At 39.1% G+C, this 17,301-nt stretch overlaps 2 protein-coding genes across 4 annotated transcripts in view; both read right to left on the bottom strand.

Moving 5' to 3' along the window:
• The window catches only part of LOC140224711 (uncharacterized), a 29,485-nt gene extending 22,110 nt beyond the window's left edge, over positions 1-7,375 (bottom strand). For 2 of the 3 annotated variants that reach the window (XM_072301093.1, XM_072301092.1), the window contains exons 1-3: positions 7,082-7,375; positions 5,845-6,208; positions 4,528-4,955 (exon numbers count right to left, since the gene is read on the bottom strand). In XM_072301093.1, coding sequence (XP_072157194.1) covers positions 4,528-4,955; positions 5,845-6,174 — 758 coding nt within the window. In that variant the 5' untranslated portion in view covers positions 6,175-6,208; positions 7,082-7,375. The remainder of the gene's footprint in view (positions 1-4,527; positions 4,956-5,844; positions 6,209-7,081) is intronic. The other variant, XM_072301090.1, reaches the window with a different exon arrangement.
• A 4,048-nt stretch (positions 7,376-11,423) lies between these two features.
• On the bottom strand, positions 11,424-17,051 carry LOC109037341 (uncharacterized). The gene is made up of 3 exons (XM_072301088.1): positions 16,405-17,051; positions 15,089-15,516; positions 11,424-12,286 (listed from the first exon to the last, which is right to left on the bottom strand). The coding sequence occupies exons 1-3, from the start codon at positions 16,783-16,785 to the stop codon at positions 12,160-12,162; spliced, it is 936 nt and encodes a 311-aa protein (XP_072157189.1). The 5' UTR covers positions 16,786-17,051; the 3' UTR covers positions 11,424-12,159.
• Between the last annotated feature and the right edge of the window lie 250 nt (positions 17,052-17,301).

Below are 17,301 nucleotides of genomic sequence, written 5' to 3'. Positions count from 1 at the left end.
TTATTGATAGTACGCGTTTTTGTCTTTCGCTTCAGACACATAGTAAAGTTGAAAGGGCTGTAGCTAAAGGGGCCTTATTCTTTCGCAACATTGCAATGAATCGCTTGAAACCGAAAACCCTCTTTCAGGAACGATTGCAAAGTTTTTTTCGTTTTAAAAATAAAAAAATAATTTGTGATGTGTTTTCAGATCTGACGAAAATTTTCAATGGTAAACATGGATTTACCTCGATGATGTTGCTAAATAAATAAATATAATTGGACGTATTTCTGTCAAACGGACCTAAGCGCCATCGGAGGAGGAAGGTTGCGGGGGGCTTGGATTGGCGGCGGAATTGGGCGTCGGACTCATTCCGTCCTATACTCGCAATGCTTTTCCATGGCGCTTAGGTCCGTTTGACAGAACGCGCTTATCCGGCATTCTAAATTCCTCAAAAGGAACTCAAATTGGCACTTAGTTCCGGTTGATAGAAATACGTCCAATTAGGTGTAATTTCGCAACGTTTCAATGCAAGGAAGCCTCTTCGGTTTTAATATCTGAATTTCAGATTAAGCTAAATTTGTATCTGCCCCGTGCGGTCTGATTGTAGTGCTGTTGTTGCAAACTCAGAGAACAATGAGAAGCAATTCATGTCCTCACGTATATACAGTATAAAATCAAAAACATGAACGTGCATCGCCTGAGACGCGAAGCGCTTCGGGGCTTGGACCGCGGTCAGTGGGTGCACCCCCTTATATGGATAAAAATTGACACAGATAGATGCTCTCACCATTAGAGTAGTGGTTCCCAGTAAAACAAAAAGAGCCACAATAATCGCATAGGTGAGCAAAACAGCTGTCATCATTTTCAGGTTTTGCACATTGACATCCTGGACGGTGAAAAAATATTAAAATAACAATCAAAAGTCATGTTAAACGTATACAAGAGCCGCTTTTATGGCGCTCTCCGTCGCTCTGCGACACCGAATCGCCAGGGTGCCCTCTCCTCTCACAGCCCTTCAGGGAGTTAGCACTCCTTAGATGTAAGAATACTTCTAACCACAAAAAATTCTCGTCTTTGTTGTTAAGAGGAGAGTTCTGACATTAATACCGCAAATATTAGCTTAAGAATTCGACTCAGATGGATTCAGTACCAATTGAACTTTCCCGGAACTGTGGCACTTTTAGACAAATTTGAGCAAGGCTCGAAGATTTAATCCAGAGGTGTTTCTCGACTTGCAACACTGTTGGAAATGGAAGCATACTTCATTGAAGATCCATCTGGAAAATTTATTGGACTACATTTTGCACTTAGGAACTATTTCTACTATAATTAACTATAATTCCCAATTGCAAAATGTAGTCCAATTATACATGATACTCCACGAGGAAAGCGCCTTTTCCATGGGATGCGGTTTCATAGTGCTAACAAATATTGGATGACATGACATCGTGGAGGAGGATTAAAGTTGAGATGATATGCGTTTTAAAAGGAACCAGAAATCATACCTACCTGAACAAATGCCAGTCCTACAATAACATCGTAAGCGACAGTGACAGTTAAGATGATTGGTAAGTAACGGCTCAATAGCGTTCTTCATGTTTGCAGCCAATCTAAAAAATCAGGCCGAGAGAAACTCAAATACGGTATGTTGAAAACGCTCCTCACTGAGTGATTTTATCAATCCAAACATTGAAACAAGTTATATCTAATGAAACATATCTGTCTACGCATGTGAATTTACTCGAGAGGACATCCTGAATGTACCGCGAAAAAGGATAGATAAATGGACGTATTTCTACCAAACAGACCTATGTGGAGGTGAGAAATATGGGCGGTGTGCTCGTTAGTTCTCTTTGCGTAAGAGTGAATGAGAATAATAAAGCGCCAGTGACGTCAGCGGCAATAATACAGACCACGCGCGAGGAGGTGATCGTCGTCGGGGAGCTGTAACTCATGAGCCCTGTCACAAGGCTCTCTTGCCATGCCCGCGGCTCATGAGTTCCGCATTCAGTTGGCACATAGGTCTGTTTGATAGAATGTAAAATCCCGCTTTTCCAATTCTTCAAAAGGAATCACGCCCACTTTTACATTGCTTCTTATGCAGCTGCCACGAGTCACACCCCATATTTCTCACCTGCATATAGGTCTGTTGGGTAGAAATACGTCCAAATAAATGTTGAGCTTCACAGCACCGGGTCCTCATCATCAAAATGTCAGGTGTGCTTTGGTGGATTACATCTAAAATATTCTGGCTCTTTGCTGCCGTGCTAAGGAAAAACGCTGTATGAACATTTGACGGTTGCCACATTTCCCTCGATAAGATGTTTATTTTTTGAGCAAAAGTTATGGATGTTTTTCCTTGACAATTTGTAGGAACTTAGGGTGAAATTAGAGAAACAGTATTAACTGAATACATAGGTTTAGGGATTGAGGCAGTAGGGGATACCCTGCATATGGCGGCGGTGTGATATAGAGATAAGTGGGGATACAGGACGAATAGGGCTGACGTGCAAGGCGTCTTGTGCCATCGGGTAGTGTGGATAAGAGGTTTGAGCAGCTGGGGCTGGGCCAAGCGGTTGTTTTATGCGCCATGGGGGGCAACGATATAACACGTATTTGCGACGGGAGCTATAGGGGGACGGTTTTCGTCCCCGGGTCTCGCGGCGGTGCGTGCTCGTCGATGGCTTGGGATGCGGTAGATGGGTAGGGGGGGTTGGGGAATGGGGCCTATGGTGATTTGGTGGCGCGGGTGAGTCGGGAGTGAGTTATTGGGCAACACGGTACCGGGAGGGCACTCGTGGTGTCTGACCTAAGTACGGGGCAGGTCCACATGGTCGACGGCCACAGGCTAGATACTGCCCACCACCCTCTTTGGGTGATATGGGCCCTGGTCGTGATTAGTGCACGATGTAGAAGTCAACAAATGTATAGTCACCACTATAATCTATTTCATGAGTCTTTTTTTAGGTCCAGTGTGGTTTTTAAGTTGATGGCTAATTCGAATACGGAGTATTGCGTTGTGAGAATGGTGGGGGGGGCCGAGAGGTATGAATGGAGGGGGTGTAAGGTTAGCTCGTCGATCGCGCTGGTTTGCTTGAAATTCATAGGTTTCAAATCGAGGCAGTGTGGGCTGAAATTCGTGGTTTCCTTGTCTTGAAGTGTAATGTCCGATGTAAAATTATGCCCCCGTTTTGGACAGTGCGGGGGGTGTCATGACCAGGGAGTACGGCTGGGGTATAAACATTTTACATTTTTTAAAACGTGGTAAAATATTTGTTAAAACCTTTTCCAAGCAATGGCATCGATATGAATCTCAATGAGCCGTAGTTATGATAAAGAAAACTATACAAAAATTAATAAAAGAGGAAAAAACTAAGAAGCACGCAATTTTTTGTTTTAACTTATTTGTACATCGACCTCCTTGAGTCAAATACGTCCAATTTTGAGCGTTTGGTTGCGCTTACACCACGCTGCAGCACAGTAAAAGCCCAAAACATAAAATAATCAATTTGAATGCTTTGGAAATCATTAAATTTGACACGGAACCACTATTATATTTACAAAAAACACATTATATTTTCCAGTGGTACATATTTCTTTTCCATCAGTTTAAAAAGGGAATAATCAATGCAGAGAGTGCAAATATTTCAAAATCATGAGTTGAAAAACGTTGAATCCGCGACTATAAATATTAGAGCCTAACACAGAATGGAGCGGCGTGTTTTGCAGCGCAGAACGCGCACTGGCGCCTACAAACCTAACGGGATACTTCACGCATTGCGCAACGCGTGAAGTATCCCGTTAGGTTTGTAGGCGCCTATGCGCGTGTCACGCTGATTGCCTGTCACACCGCAACGCTTTGAGCAACTATTTCGCGACAGAGGCGTTGCACAGTGTCCTACAAGATTGAAGGCGCACGAAATAACTAGTTAAAGAAGACTTTCAATTTGACTACATCTGTTAGTTAAAAATGTTTAATTTGGCATTGGAGCGTTTTCAAGGCTCCCGCTTTGGTTTTCATCCTATCATATCCGTACAGTGTACACATGAACATATGTTTTTATCTGCTCTTAGAGTCTGTTCTCTTTCATGACTTGATTCATGAATGAAATGTTTTTAAGAATGAAGATAGTAGCGTTATGCATTTATTTTTGAGATGGTCCCTGTCATTTAAATGAGAGGAAAAGTCCTGACAATACAAAAGACAAATACAAAAGTCTAGACATAAAGCCCTGGAAGCGATAATTTTTCTCGGATTCCATCATTTTTTTTTTTTTTTTTTTTTTTTTTTTTTTTCCGACGAATTTTGACTAGAGTTAACCTTGATTTTATTTTGAAGGGAAACTTTGAACTTAATGATTCTCCCTGGGCAAGATTGAGGATGGCGCATGAGGGATAACGATGATATATAACGAAGGATGCGACAAAATTGAGGATAATCGCTCAGATGTCAACTTAATTTTAAAATATCGCGATTTTTCCGATGAAAAATGCTACTTGGGTCTAAATTTACCTTCAGTTTTGCTGCATAGGCTACGTTCTCACCTAAACAAGCGTTGATGAAGCTTAACAGCGTCCACAAATTGCTCCCAATCGGCAGATCTGCCATGACCGAGGGTCTCCAAGCAAAGTCCGCATACGGAAAACGCTGTCTTGAGGGAATCCACGGTGACGATGAGAATGGCAGCTCCAGTGAATGTGATATAAAAGTGGAGCAAGTAAGAGGCAAAGTAACCGAAGTAAATGAGTACCCTGATGAGGTCATTCGAGGCGATTCCAAGAAGAGGGAAAGGGTCCGCCATCTCCACTGGTAGACGAAGCTGAGAGGGGTTGAAGAATAGTGCAGTTAAGGAGGGCAAAAAGTAGACCGAAACCGCTACGTGTGAGGCATACGCCAAGCAGAGGATTATTGTCCGATGTCGGGACTCCAATTCTGTGATGACAGCAGCGCGCAAGGAACCTAGAAGCGGGAACTGCAAATGAGTGTATAAATATTATCAGTCTTTCGTCACATGGGTATTAAATATTCTCTTGGTAGAAATAATATACATTCTATGGTTCATGGGCTCTAGACCTTTGGTTACAACTCGTAAAATTGGACCAGATTTCTTTGAGCCAAAAAATTGAGAAATTTGCTTTATTCATCAATTAGCGTAATCAACTATGGGCCAATTTAAAATTAAACGAAAAAAAGTGGATGAATCGTTCTATAATCATTTAATACACTATGCTGGAGTATCAAGATTGTCGGATTAAAATGCACATTTACGCCTTGTATTGTTGATATTAAAGAAATTAACCGCTAGACATTTATTATTTTGGACACTATGGAGAATACCTAGAGTGTTATTTCGGAGTATATCTAATACTGCCTATCAAAACAACCAAATCAACATAGTGACTTTCTATCCCCGATACAATTCCCGTCCATTTCTTGGAAATGCCATGCACACTCCAAGTTCCAAAGAAGAAGCTCTTTTTTCGATGCTGGTAGTGGATTGGAGTTCTTAAATAAAGCATTTTTTTAAGTTTCGGGGAGTTAACCCGGTGACTCAACCCCCAACCTGTCAGCGTTTGATTTTGGGGTACTCTCACCTAGACAGGCTGCTTCCTCTACAGCTAAAGCCCTGAATACCTGTTTGACCCACGGTGTGTCTGATACTGAAAAATCTAATTTTCGACCCATTTTATTAATTGTTATTTATTATTAATTATTATGTAATCAAAATATTGAAAGAAAACAGCATTGTATGTACAGTTGACGTCGAAATGAAAAATGAAAAAACGTGTAAGTCTAATTTATCGAAAGGGACAATTTGAACGTACTCCAATCATATTTCTAGGGCACGCTAAAAGTCCTACCTGAGCGTAAAACAAAATTTCGTTGACCTCCTGTAGAGTTTCCACCACATAGTCTATCTGACGCCACCAAATTGCAAATACTATGTAACCCGAAGGCAATATCAGCGCGTAGATCTTCCCGGCAAGGGTGGCAGGTGCCATAATGGAATGCGTGCTCGCCTTGGATCCAATCATAAATAAAATAGCCCCAGTTATTTGTAGGGTTTGATGAAGCACGATTAAAAACACCAACGGCCATTTCATTCGAGGTTTCTCGATAAAGAACAGTCTCTGTAGGATAAGTTTGTAATTCCGTGCCGTTCTCAGAATTAGTAACTCATGAGTAGCCATCACCTATGTGTCCCATCCGATACGGTTTACTCCTCTGAAAAATAGTGACATATAACTTTAAAAATTGATAGTGAATTATTGCGTCATTACTTTACTCCAAGGAATGTCCGTAAACAGTGCCACATTGTACATCAGTGATTCCTTGAAAACAATGTGCATTTGGGATATTGATAATTTGTTTTGAGAGGTGGTAGGATTTATAAAAAATCAACTAAATATGAGAGCATACCTTGACCTGCCAAAGTATGCTAGAGAGACAGAGGTTCACGTGATTCGACTAAACCGCAGGTCAAATTTTGAAAGTTTACATTGGCGTAAATTTTACGGAAGTAATTGAGTCGGAAAGTTGTGTTTCAAATATTATCAAACATTATTTTAATCTACTTCATTGTGTTCCAGTAAAAAATCAATCCAAGATTTAGCCCATTCTGAAAAGTTGTATCCACTTAAAGCAAGACTCTTGTTATATATTCTATTCTGTTCCTACGGTATACTCGTACATCAAAAGATTGTTTTTTTAAACTTGTATTACCTTTCCTAACGACTATCAGACTACATTCCGGCAAAAAATAGAAAGCCACAATACTCCGCCACAAAGGTCTTTCTCTCCGGCAACAGCATAATATCGTTACCTCCGGCCAAAGTATCACAAGTGTCATGCGACGTTTCAAAATTTCCTCCGCCATTTTATTTTTTTACGGAGTAATTGTCAGTTGAGTCTATATAAAAATTTCACCGAATTTTATCGGCAGCACAAAAAAAATCAGTGAAAGTTTCGGACAGCTTCATTGAACGATTTCTCTGTAAAGAAATAAACGGGTGGCGGAAATTTTTAAACGTTGCATGACGCTTGTGTTACTTTGACCGGGAGGTGACGATATGAAAATAATGGAATTTTAATACTCACACTTTGCCTTATCCTCGTTAAAGGTTGAGTTTTAAATAATAACCGTTCTGAATTTCAATCATGTGAAAATAATGGAATTCCTTGGTACCAACACCCTGTAGATATATGTTTTTCATTTTATGTGCTTGCTTCTTTCGAAATATTTAAACGACAATTCACGAGGCAAAACATGATTGTAATATAGGAACCTATCAAGAGAATCCAGCGCGATCGTTCCTTGGTCGGTTGTCACTGGTATCATGCGATACTGGAGATTGACGGTATGATAATAAAGGCGAGGTAATAATTGTTGACTTAAAGCTGTTAATACTGTTGCCAATGGCAATAAGCCCTTTTGTACCTCACTGAGAAATTGACTTCCTATGAATACTTTATTCATACGTAACTGCGATAGTAGCTGCGTGACCGCGACCGCATGTCGTCATCATGGGACAAAATATCATGAACGTGAAATGTTTCCCTCCGAACCCAATCTTCCATATACCTACCATAATTTTTCAGTCTTTCTTGCAGTTTAGGGTGACACATATCGTTTCCCTCGATAAATACCGCCGGTAACGTTCAGTGCGTTCAGTGTGGTCTGTACCAATCACTATAAATAACGCAATTTTTTGCCGGAGACGTTTGAGCAAATTGCACTACTTCACTCTACTGTTATACACCAGGAAGACATGATTAGAAATCGTCAATTTGCCCGAAACGATGAACACGTGGGAACACAAATATTGAAACACAAATTACATGAAAGCATTTAGGTAAGGGTGAAATGAGAATTTGTAGATGAAATTCGATCTCAATAAAATCAAATAAGGCATTTGACGGTAAAACTTATTATTAGCCTTTTCAATATTTTTCCACACGCAAAATGTGCTGCTAGAGATGCTAGAAATGTGCTGTGTGCCAAATTTTAGATTGGTTAAAATAAATTCATGCAAATTCATTCAATTCACAAAATGCAAAAGGAGCAAGGGAATGAGCGCACATTGATGACGGCGCAGAGATACAACTATTCGTACTTGATGGATGTCCGTGTTGCGTCTGCAAAATTGAAGGCACGATGGCTCTATGACGAGGCATGAACTTGAAATGCCCCGCTCTTTGGATTCGGGAGAGTAAAGTTAAAGATCAAGGCCAGAATACGTTTCTCTTATCTTCGGCTCCGTTCCCACCCGATTTTTTTTCCTTTCAATTTGTTGTATGGTTCATTCTTTAAAATCTTTTATCTAAAGCAAGTGTGTGCCGGCAACATTCCTTTCCCGGAGAAATTAATTGAGTTAATTTGACCCGGATTCGGATGTTTTGGGGTAGTTGTAAAAAAATACCCTCATACTCGATTTTTTTATTTTTTTCCAATTTACGCTCAACTTACGCTCATAGCGTCGTTCCTCTGACGTAGAGGTACGTATTTCAAGTCCCACGTGAGCCATGTTCTCCGGCTTTTTCATGCTTCATGGGACTCATGGGAAATAAGAGATACGCCCTTGCGTCAGAGGAGCGACAGTATGATTGAAACAGCTCACAAAAAAGAGGGGGAAATTTTCACATGCATGCTTTTTCCTCATTATGCTAACTTCAATCTTGCAGCTATCTCGATGACCGAATTTTCGACCAATCTACTCTTTTTTCCACCCATTCATGGTCCTTGAGGAATTTAATTGCTGTAAATCCAGTTGATTTTTTTATTCATTGATCTTATTATTTTATTTGTTCAATTTTAATTTCTAATTAAAATTCCTTTTCACCGACGAGTTTTTTATTGAGGAAAATGAGAAAATTATTGAATATAGGTCACAGAGGAGAATTATCTAATGAAATCATGGTTTTAAATGCACTGTCTTAAAAACTTACCACAATGGAGTGTCCGAAAATTACACATTGTGGTTCTTGTCATATTTTGAGAGTGCTGACTCCAAAAATACGAAAAAGGTGTACATCAGGTTCGTGTACTGGAACAAAACCAAATCGAATGAATGATAATCGTGTAAAGAATTGCTACTAATGAAGCGTCCACTATTTTCATTTTTACAAATCAGATGGCGGCTGATGTGAGGCGTTTTCTGACCTAAGTAAGAGGAGACAGAGTTGACACGAGGGGGATTGGGGTTATGCCAGTTGAATCGCCTTCAATTTTCGGCGTAGGCCAGAAGACATACTCCGTACAGCAGTGGACAATTGGTCTTCTATGGAGAGATTCATTTTTTCTGTAATTCTGCCATACTAAGGAAAAACGCCATATGAGCCCTCAGGCGTTGCCAAATTTCTTCTGGCAAATCACTAATTTTCAGGAACATCTTCAGACATTTTCCTGCCAATATCTCAGATAATTTTGTCTGTATTTTGATGTAAAATGTCTGAAAATTATGAGGGAATATACTTATAATTTTCCTCAGAAATGAACATTTTATCGAAGAAAATTTGGCAACTCTCAAATATTCATACGGCGTTTTTTCTTAGCACGGCAGTATTGTTATCGTGTGATGTGTTATTTCATTATCTTGCTTGGCAGTGTTCCATAAGTTTTCAAATTCAGCTAAAGACAAAGACTAATAAAATAAAGCATTCATTCACCTGGACCAAACTTCCTGAAGTCAACGACCAACAGCCGTATATGCGGAATTTCACCAGTTTGTTTGATCTCATTATCATAAATTGAAAAAAAGGAGCGAATTTGAATTTCCGCGCTACCCATTGTTCATTGAAGTAAATTTTTGTGGATATGTCATCTGCCTATAAAGCTCAAAATGAGAGAAAATACATTTCAGTTTAAAGATGCTCGTTTGAAAGCAATTATAGTCCATAGGCAAGCAGGGATTTAAAAATGAATCCCAGTTCTTAACAATTCAAAACACCCATTGTAACTTTAAAGAGATTTGAAATGGTAATAAAATATTTTTAGATATAAATGTCATGTATGTATACTTTTTTATTTATTTGTTTATTTTGGACGCTGTTTTCTAAAATAGTGTCGCATAATTGCAGGCATCGTTACAAAGATGAATCTTAAAGTTAACTGCTCAATCAACACATGTTTGTAAGAACCTGGGATTGAATGAGCAGGGAAAAAGATATGTGAGGCTTGTGGTGACTGAAAGGTGACCAACATTTCGAGCATATTGGCACATAATCTTTCATTTTTGTCTAAGATTATACATATTATTCAATTTTTTTCTTTTTTCTGCGGGATAAAAATATTGGCTAGTTTTTCGTTGCAGGGGCGTGGTGATGGATAAATTAAACAAATTCATATCGTCGTTGTAACATTTCAAAATTGTAGATCGAGTCCTGCTCTTTTGAAAGGAATTGAACGAAAATATCTACTTAAAAGGAGTTCAAAGGAACGTTGGCACAACTTGGAGACAAGCGCAATTGCGAAGATGTCAAAATTTTAAACAAACCTCTAGAACTCCAATTTTCTCTCTAACTTTCCGAAAGGGAGAGGCCAGGCCCCTAAGGGATGTATTAGGCTTTTCTAATTCTAATTCTAATCTTCTTAAAAATATCCAAGAATATTTCAGAATTCATTAAGAAAATTTCAAGAAAAGCTGTTGGTTTGTTTTCTTTTATGTAAAAAAATAATTCATGAGTGGAGATTTGAAATATTCCACATTATGCCACAATTATTGATAGTACGCGTTTTTGTCTTTCGCTTCAGACACATAGTAAAGTTGAAAGGGCTGTAGCTAAAGGGGCCTTATTCTTTCGCAACATTGCAATGAATCGCTTGAAACCGAAAACCCTCTTTCAGGAACGATTGCAAAGTTTTTTTCGTTTTAAAAATAAAAAAATAATTTGTGATGTTTTTCAGATCTGACGAAAATTTTCAATGGTAAACATGGATTTACCTCGATGATTTGCTAAATAAATAAATATAATTGGACGTATTTCTGTCAAACGGACCTAAGCGCCATCGGAGGAGGAAGGTTGCGGGGGGCTTGGATTGGCGGCGGAATTGGGCGTCGGACTCATTCCGTCCTATACTCGCAATGCTTTTCCATGGCGCTTAGGTCCGTTTGACAGAACGCGCTATCCGGCATTCTAAATTCCTCAAAAGGAACTCAAATTGGCACTTAGTTCCGGTTGATAGAAATACGTCCAATTAGGTGTAATTTCGCAACGTTTCAATGCAAGGAAGCCTCTTCGGTTTTAATATCTGAATTTCAGATTAAGCTAAATTTGTATCTGCCCCGTGCGGTCTGATTGTAGTGCTGTTGTTGCAAACTCAGAGAACAATGAGAAGCAATTCATGTCCTCACGTATATACAGTATAAAATCAAAAACATGAACGTGCATCGCCTGAGACGCGAAGCGCTTCGGGGCTTGGACCGCGGTCAGTGGGTGCACCCCCTTATATGGATAAAAATTGACACAGATAGATGCTCTCACCATTAGAGTAGTGGTTCCCAGTAAAACAAAAAGAGCCACAATAATCGCATAGGTGAGCAAAACAGCTGTCATCATTTTCAGGTTTTGCACATTGACATCCTGGACGGTGAAAAAATATTAAAATAACAATCAAAAGTCATGTTAAACGTATACAAGAGCCGCTTTTATGGCGCTCTCCGTCGCTCTGCGACACCGAATCGCCAGGGTGCCCTCTCCTCTCACAGCCCTTCAGGGAGTTAGCACTCCTTAGATGTAAGAATACTTCTAACCACAAAAAATTCTCGTCTTTGTTGTTAAGAGGAGAGTTCTGACATTAATACCGCAAATATTAGCTTAAGAATTCGACTCAGATGGATTCAGTACCAATTGAACTTTCCCGGAACTGTGGCACTTTTAGACAAATTTGAGCAAGGCTCGAAGATTTAATCCAGAGGTGTTTCTCGACTTGCAACACTGTTGGAAATGGAAGCATACTTCATTGAAGATCCATCTGGAAAATTTATTGGACTACATTTTGCACTTAGGAACTATTTCTACTATAATTAACTATAATTCCCAATTGCAAAATGTAGTCCAATTATACATGATACTCCGCGAGGAAAGCGCCTTTTCCATGGGATGCGGTTTCATAGTGCTAACAAATATTGGATGACATGACATCGTGGAGGAGGATTAAAGTTGAGATGATATGCGTTTTAAAAGGAACCAGAAATCATACCTACCTGAACAAATGCCAGTCCTACAATAACATCGTAAGCGACAGTGACAGTTAAGATGATTGTAAGTAACGGCTCAATAGCGTTCTTCATGTTTGCAGCCAATCTAAAAAATCAGGCCGGAGAAACTCAAATACGGTATGTTGAAAACGCTCCTCACTGAGTGATTTTATCAATCCGAACATTGAAACAAGTTATATCTAATGAAACATATCTGTCTACGCATGTGAATTTACTCGAGAGGAATCCTGAATGTACCGCGAAAAAGATAGATAAATGGACGTATTTCTACCAAACAGACCTATGTGGAGGTGAGAAATATGGGGTGTGCTCGTTAGTTCTCTTTGCGTAAGAGTGAATGAGAATAATAAAGCGCCAGTGACGTCAGCGGCAATAATACAGACCACGCGCGAGGAGGTGATCGTCGTCGGGGAGCTGTAACTCATGAGCCCTGTCCACAAGGCTCTCTTGCCATGCCCGCGGCTCATGAGTTCCGCATTCAGTTGGCACATAGGTCTGTTTGATAGAATGTAAAATCCCGCTTTTCCAATTCTTCAAAAGGAATCACGCCCACTTTTACATTGCTTCTTATGCAGCTTCCACGAGCACACCCCATATTTCTCACCTGCATATAGGTCTGTTTGGTAGAAATACGTCCAAATAAATGTTGAGCTTCACAGCACCGGTCCTCATCATCAAAATGTCAGGTGTGCTTTGGTGGATACATCTAAAATATCTGGCTCTTTGCTGCCGTGCTAAGGAAAAACGCTGTATGAACATTTGACGGTTGCCACATTTCCCTCGATAAGATGTTTATTTTTGAGCAAAGTTATGGATGTTTTTCCTTGAAATTTTTAGGAACTTTAGGTGAAATTAGGAACAGTATTAACTGAAAAATCGGAAGGACAATATTCATAAGTTTATACCAGCAAATTCTTCTTTTATCAAAGGAAATTTGGGAATGCCTAAAAGTTCATACGGCATTCTACTTTAGCACGGGACTATGTCACTCTTAAAGATCAGCATTTTCTGGGCTCGTAGATTCACATCTCCTTTTGGCTAAAACACTAAAGTCTACTCGTATCAAATTGGTCCTTAAACTATTTACATCTTCTTATCTATCTTATCATTCTTTTGATGCGTTAGATTTTCTTGGTGTGATGGTAATTGTGTCATGGTGATAACGGTGGCTTGATAGAGTGAGTGATAATTTGGCACACGGACTTTATGTCCACTTTTTTTACGTCCACAGACTTTTCGTCCACAATTTCTACGTCCACAGTTCTAAAGCCCACACCATTGTTAAGTGCATTACTTAAACGTTCACTAAGTTAAGTCCACAAATGTAAAGTCCACTAAAATCAAATTCAAGCGTCTTTTTTTAGTCCGTGTGTAAAATTATATTGACAATATCGAAATGAGAAAATTAAGAGAGAATGAGGTGTTGTTATAGTAACTCATATTTTAAATGAAATGTTAATTTTTTCTTTTGATTCATCTTTTCAAATTGTCTTTGGTAAATACTTGGTTTCATTTCTATCCTTGTAATTTCCGATGTAAAATATGCCCTAAATGTACATTCTTTTTTTTAATGACATTGATTACTTCATTTTAAAAACATTTACATTTTTAAAACGTGGTAAATATTTGTAAAACCTTTTCCAAGCAATGGCATCGATATGAATCTCAATGAGCCGTAGTTATGATAAAAGAAACTATACAAAAATTAATAAAAGAGGAAAAAACTAAGAAGCACGCAATTTTTTGTTTTTAACTTATTTGTACATCGACCTCCTTGAGTCAAATACGTCCAATTTTGAGCGTTTGGTTGCGCTTACACCACGCTGCAGCACAGTAAAAGCCCAAAACATAAAATAATCAATTTGAATGCTTTGGAAATCATTAAATTTGACACGGAACCACTATTATATTTACAAAAAACACATTATATTTTCCAGTGGTACATATTTCTTTTCCATCAGTTTAAAAGGGAATAATCAATGCAGAGAGTGCAAATATTTCAAAATCATGAGTTGAAAAACGTTGAATCCGCGACTATAAATATTAGAGCCTAACACAGAATGGAGCGGCGTGTTTGCAGCGCAGAACGCGCACTGGCGCCTACAAACCTAACGGGATACTTCACGCATTGCGCAACGCGTGAAGTATCCCGTTAGGTTTGTAGGCGCCTATGCGCGTGTCACGCTGATTGCCTGTCACACCGCAACGCTTTGAGCAACTATTTCGCGTCAGAGGCGTTGCACAGTATCCTACAAGATTGAAGGCGCACGAAATAACTAGTTAAAGAAGACTTTCAATTTGACTACATCTGTTAGTTAAAAATGTTTAATTTGGCATTGGAGCGTTTTCAAGGCTCCCGCTTTGGTTTTCATCCTATCATATCCGTACAGTGTACACATGAACATATGTTTTTATCTGCTCTTAGAGTCTGTTCTCTTTCATGACTTGATTCATGAATGAAATGTTTTTAAGAATGAAGATAGTAGCGTTATGCATTTATTTTTGAGGTGGTCCCTGTCATTTAAATGAGAGGAAAAGTCCTGACAATACAAAAGACAAATACAAAAGTCTAGACATAAAGCCCTGGAAGCGATAATTTTTCTCGGATTCCATCATTTTTTTTTTTTTTTTTTTTTTTTCCGACGAATTTTGACTAGAGTTAACCTTGATTTTATTTTGAGGGAAACTTTGAACTTAATGATTCTCCCTGGGCAAGATTGAGGATGGCGCATGAGGGATAACGATGATATATAACGAAGGATGCGACAAAATTGAGGATAATCGCTCAGATGTCAACTTAATTTTAAAATATCGCGATTTTTCCGATGAAAAATGCTACTTGGGTCTAAATTTACCTTCAGTTTTGCTGCATAGGCTACGTTCTCACCTAAACAAGCGTTGATGAAGCTTAACAGCGTCCACAAATTGCTCCCAATCGGCAGATCTGCCATGACCGAGGGTCTCCAAGCAAAGTCCGCATACGGAAAACGCTGTCTTGAGGGAATCCACGGTGACGATGAGAATGGCAGCTCCAGTGAATGTGATATAAAAGTGGAGCAAGTAAGAGGCAAAGTAACCGAAGTAAATGAGTACCCTGATGAGGTCATTCGAGGCGATTCCAAGAAGAGGGAAAGGGTCCGCCATCTCCACTGGTAGACGAAGCTGAGAGGGGTTGAAGAATAGTGCAGTTAAGGAGGGCAAAAAGTAGACCGAAACCGCTACGTGTGAGGCATACGCCAAGCAGAGGATTATTGTCCGATGTCGGGACTCCAATTCTGTGATGACAGCAGCGCGCAAGGAACCTAGAAGCGGGAACTGCAAATGAGTGTATAAATATTATCAGTCTTTCGTCACATGGGTATTAAATATTCTGTAGGTAGAAATAATATACATTCTATGGTTCATGGGCTCTAGACCTTTGGTTACAACTCGTAAAATTGGACCAGATTTCTTAGAGCCAAAAAATTGAGAAATTTGCTTTATTCATCAATTAGCGTAATCAACTATGGGCCAATTTAAAATTAAACGAAAAAAAGTGGATGAATCGTTCTATAATCATTTAATACACTATGCTGGAGTATCAAGATTGTCGGATTAAAATGCACATTTACGCCTTGTATTGTTGATATTAAAGAAATTAACCGCTAGACATTTATTATTTTGGACACTATGGAGAATACCTAGAGTGTTATTTCGGAGTATATCTAATACTGCCTATCAAAACAACCAAATCGACATAGTGACTTTCTATCCCCGATACAATTCCCGTCCATTTCTTGGAAATGCCATGCACACTCCAAGTTCCAAAGAAGAAGCTCTTTTTTCGATGCTGGTAGTGGATTGGAGTTCTTAAATAAAGCATTTTTTAAGTTTCGGGGAGTTAACCCGGTGACTCAACCCCCAACCTGTCAGCGTTTGATTTTGGGGTACTCTCACCTAGACAGGCTGCTTCCTCTACAGCTAAAGCCCTGAATACCTGTTTGACCCACGGTGTGTCTGATACTGAAAAATCTAATTTTCGACCCATTTTATTAATTGTTATTTATTATTAATTATTATGTAATCAAAATATTGAAAGAAAACAGCATTGTATGTACAGTTGACATCGAAATGAAAAATGAAAAAACGTGTAAGTCTAACTTATCGAAAGGGACAATTTGAACGTACTCCAATCATATTTCTAGGGCACGCTAAAAGTCCTACCTGAGCGTAAAGTAAAATTTCGTTGACTTCCTGAAGAGTTTTCACTACGTAGTCTATCTGACGCCACCAAATTGCAAATACTATGTAACCCCAAGGCAATATCAGCGCGTGAATCTTCCCGGCAAGGGTGGCAGGTGCCATAATGGAATGCGTGCTCGCCTTGGATCCAATCATAAATAGAATAGCCCCAGTTATTTGTAGGGTTTGATGAAGCACGATTAAAAACACCAACGGCCATTTCATTCGAGGTTTCTCGATAAAGAACAGTCTCTGTAGGATAAGTTTGTAATTCCGTGCCGTTCTCAGAATTAGTAACTCATGAGTAGCCATCACTATTGTGTCCCATCCGATATGATTTACTCCTCTGAAAAATAGTAACATAACTTTAAAAATTGATAGTGAATTATTGCGTCATTACTTTACCTCAAAGGATGTCCGTAAACAGTGCCACATTGTACATCCGTGATTTCTTGAAAACAATGTGCATTTGGAATATTGATAGTATGTTCTGAGAGGTGGTAGGATTAATGAAAAATCAACTAACCACGAGAGCATACCTTGTCCCGCCAAAGTATGCCAGGGAAACAGAAAATCACGTGATTCAGCCAAACCGAAGGGTTGGCTCGCATTCGTCAAACCGCGGGTCAAACTTTGGAAGTTTACATTGACGCGCATTTTACGGAACTAATTAAGTCGAAAAATTGTTTTTCAAATATAAGCTCATTTATTTTTATTATTTTGATTTCTTATTTTCTTTTAATCTATGTAACAGTTAAGACGTATGAGTGTAGTCTGGATTTCATGCGAGTATGGGTTATGGAAGTTAAAGCTAAAAACAAAAATTAGACGTTAGTCAATTTCTAAGTTACTTTATTTGTAAAGAAAAGTTAATTTACA

This window comes from Bemisia tabaci, chromosome 5, assembly GCF_918797505.1.
Source record: "Bemisia tabaci chromosome 5, PGI_BMITA_v3".
Lineage (NCBI taxonomy): Eukaryota > Metazoa > Arthropoda > Insecta > Hemiptera > Aleyrodidae > Bemisia > Bemisia tabaci.
The sequence above is the reverse complement of the archived record's forward strand: the minus strand, read 5'-3'. Positions and strand labels throughout refer to the sequence as shown.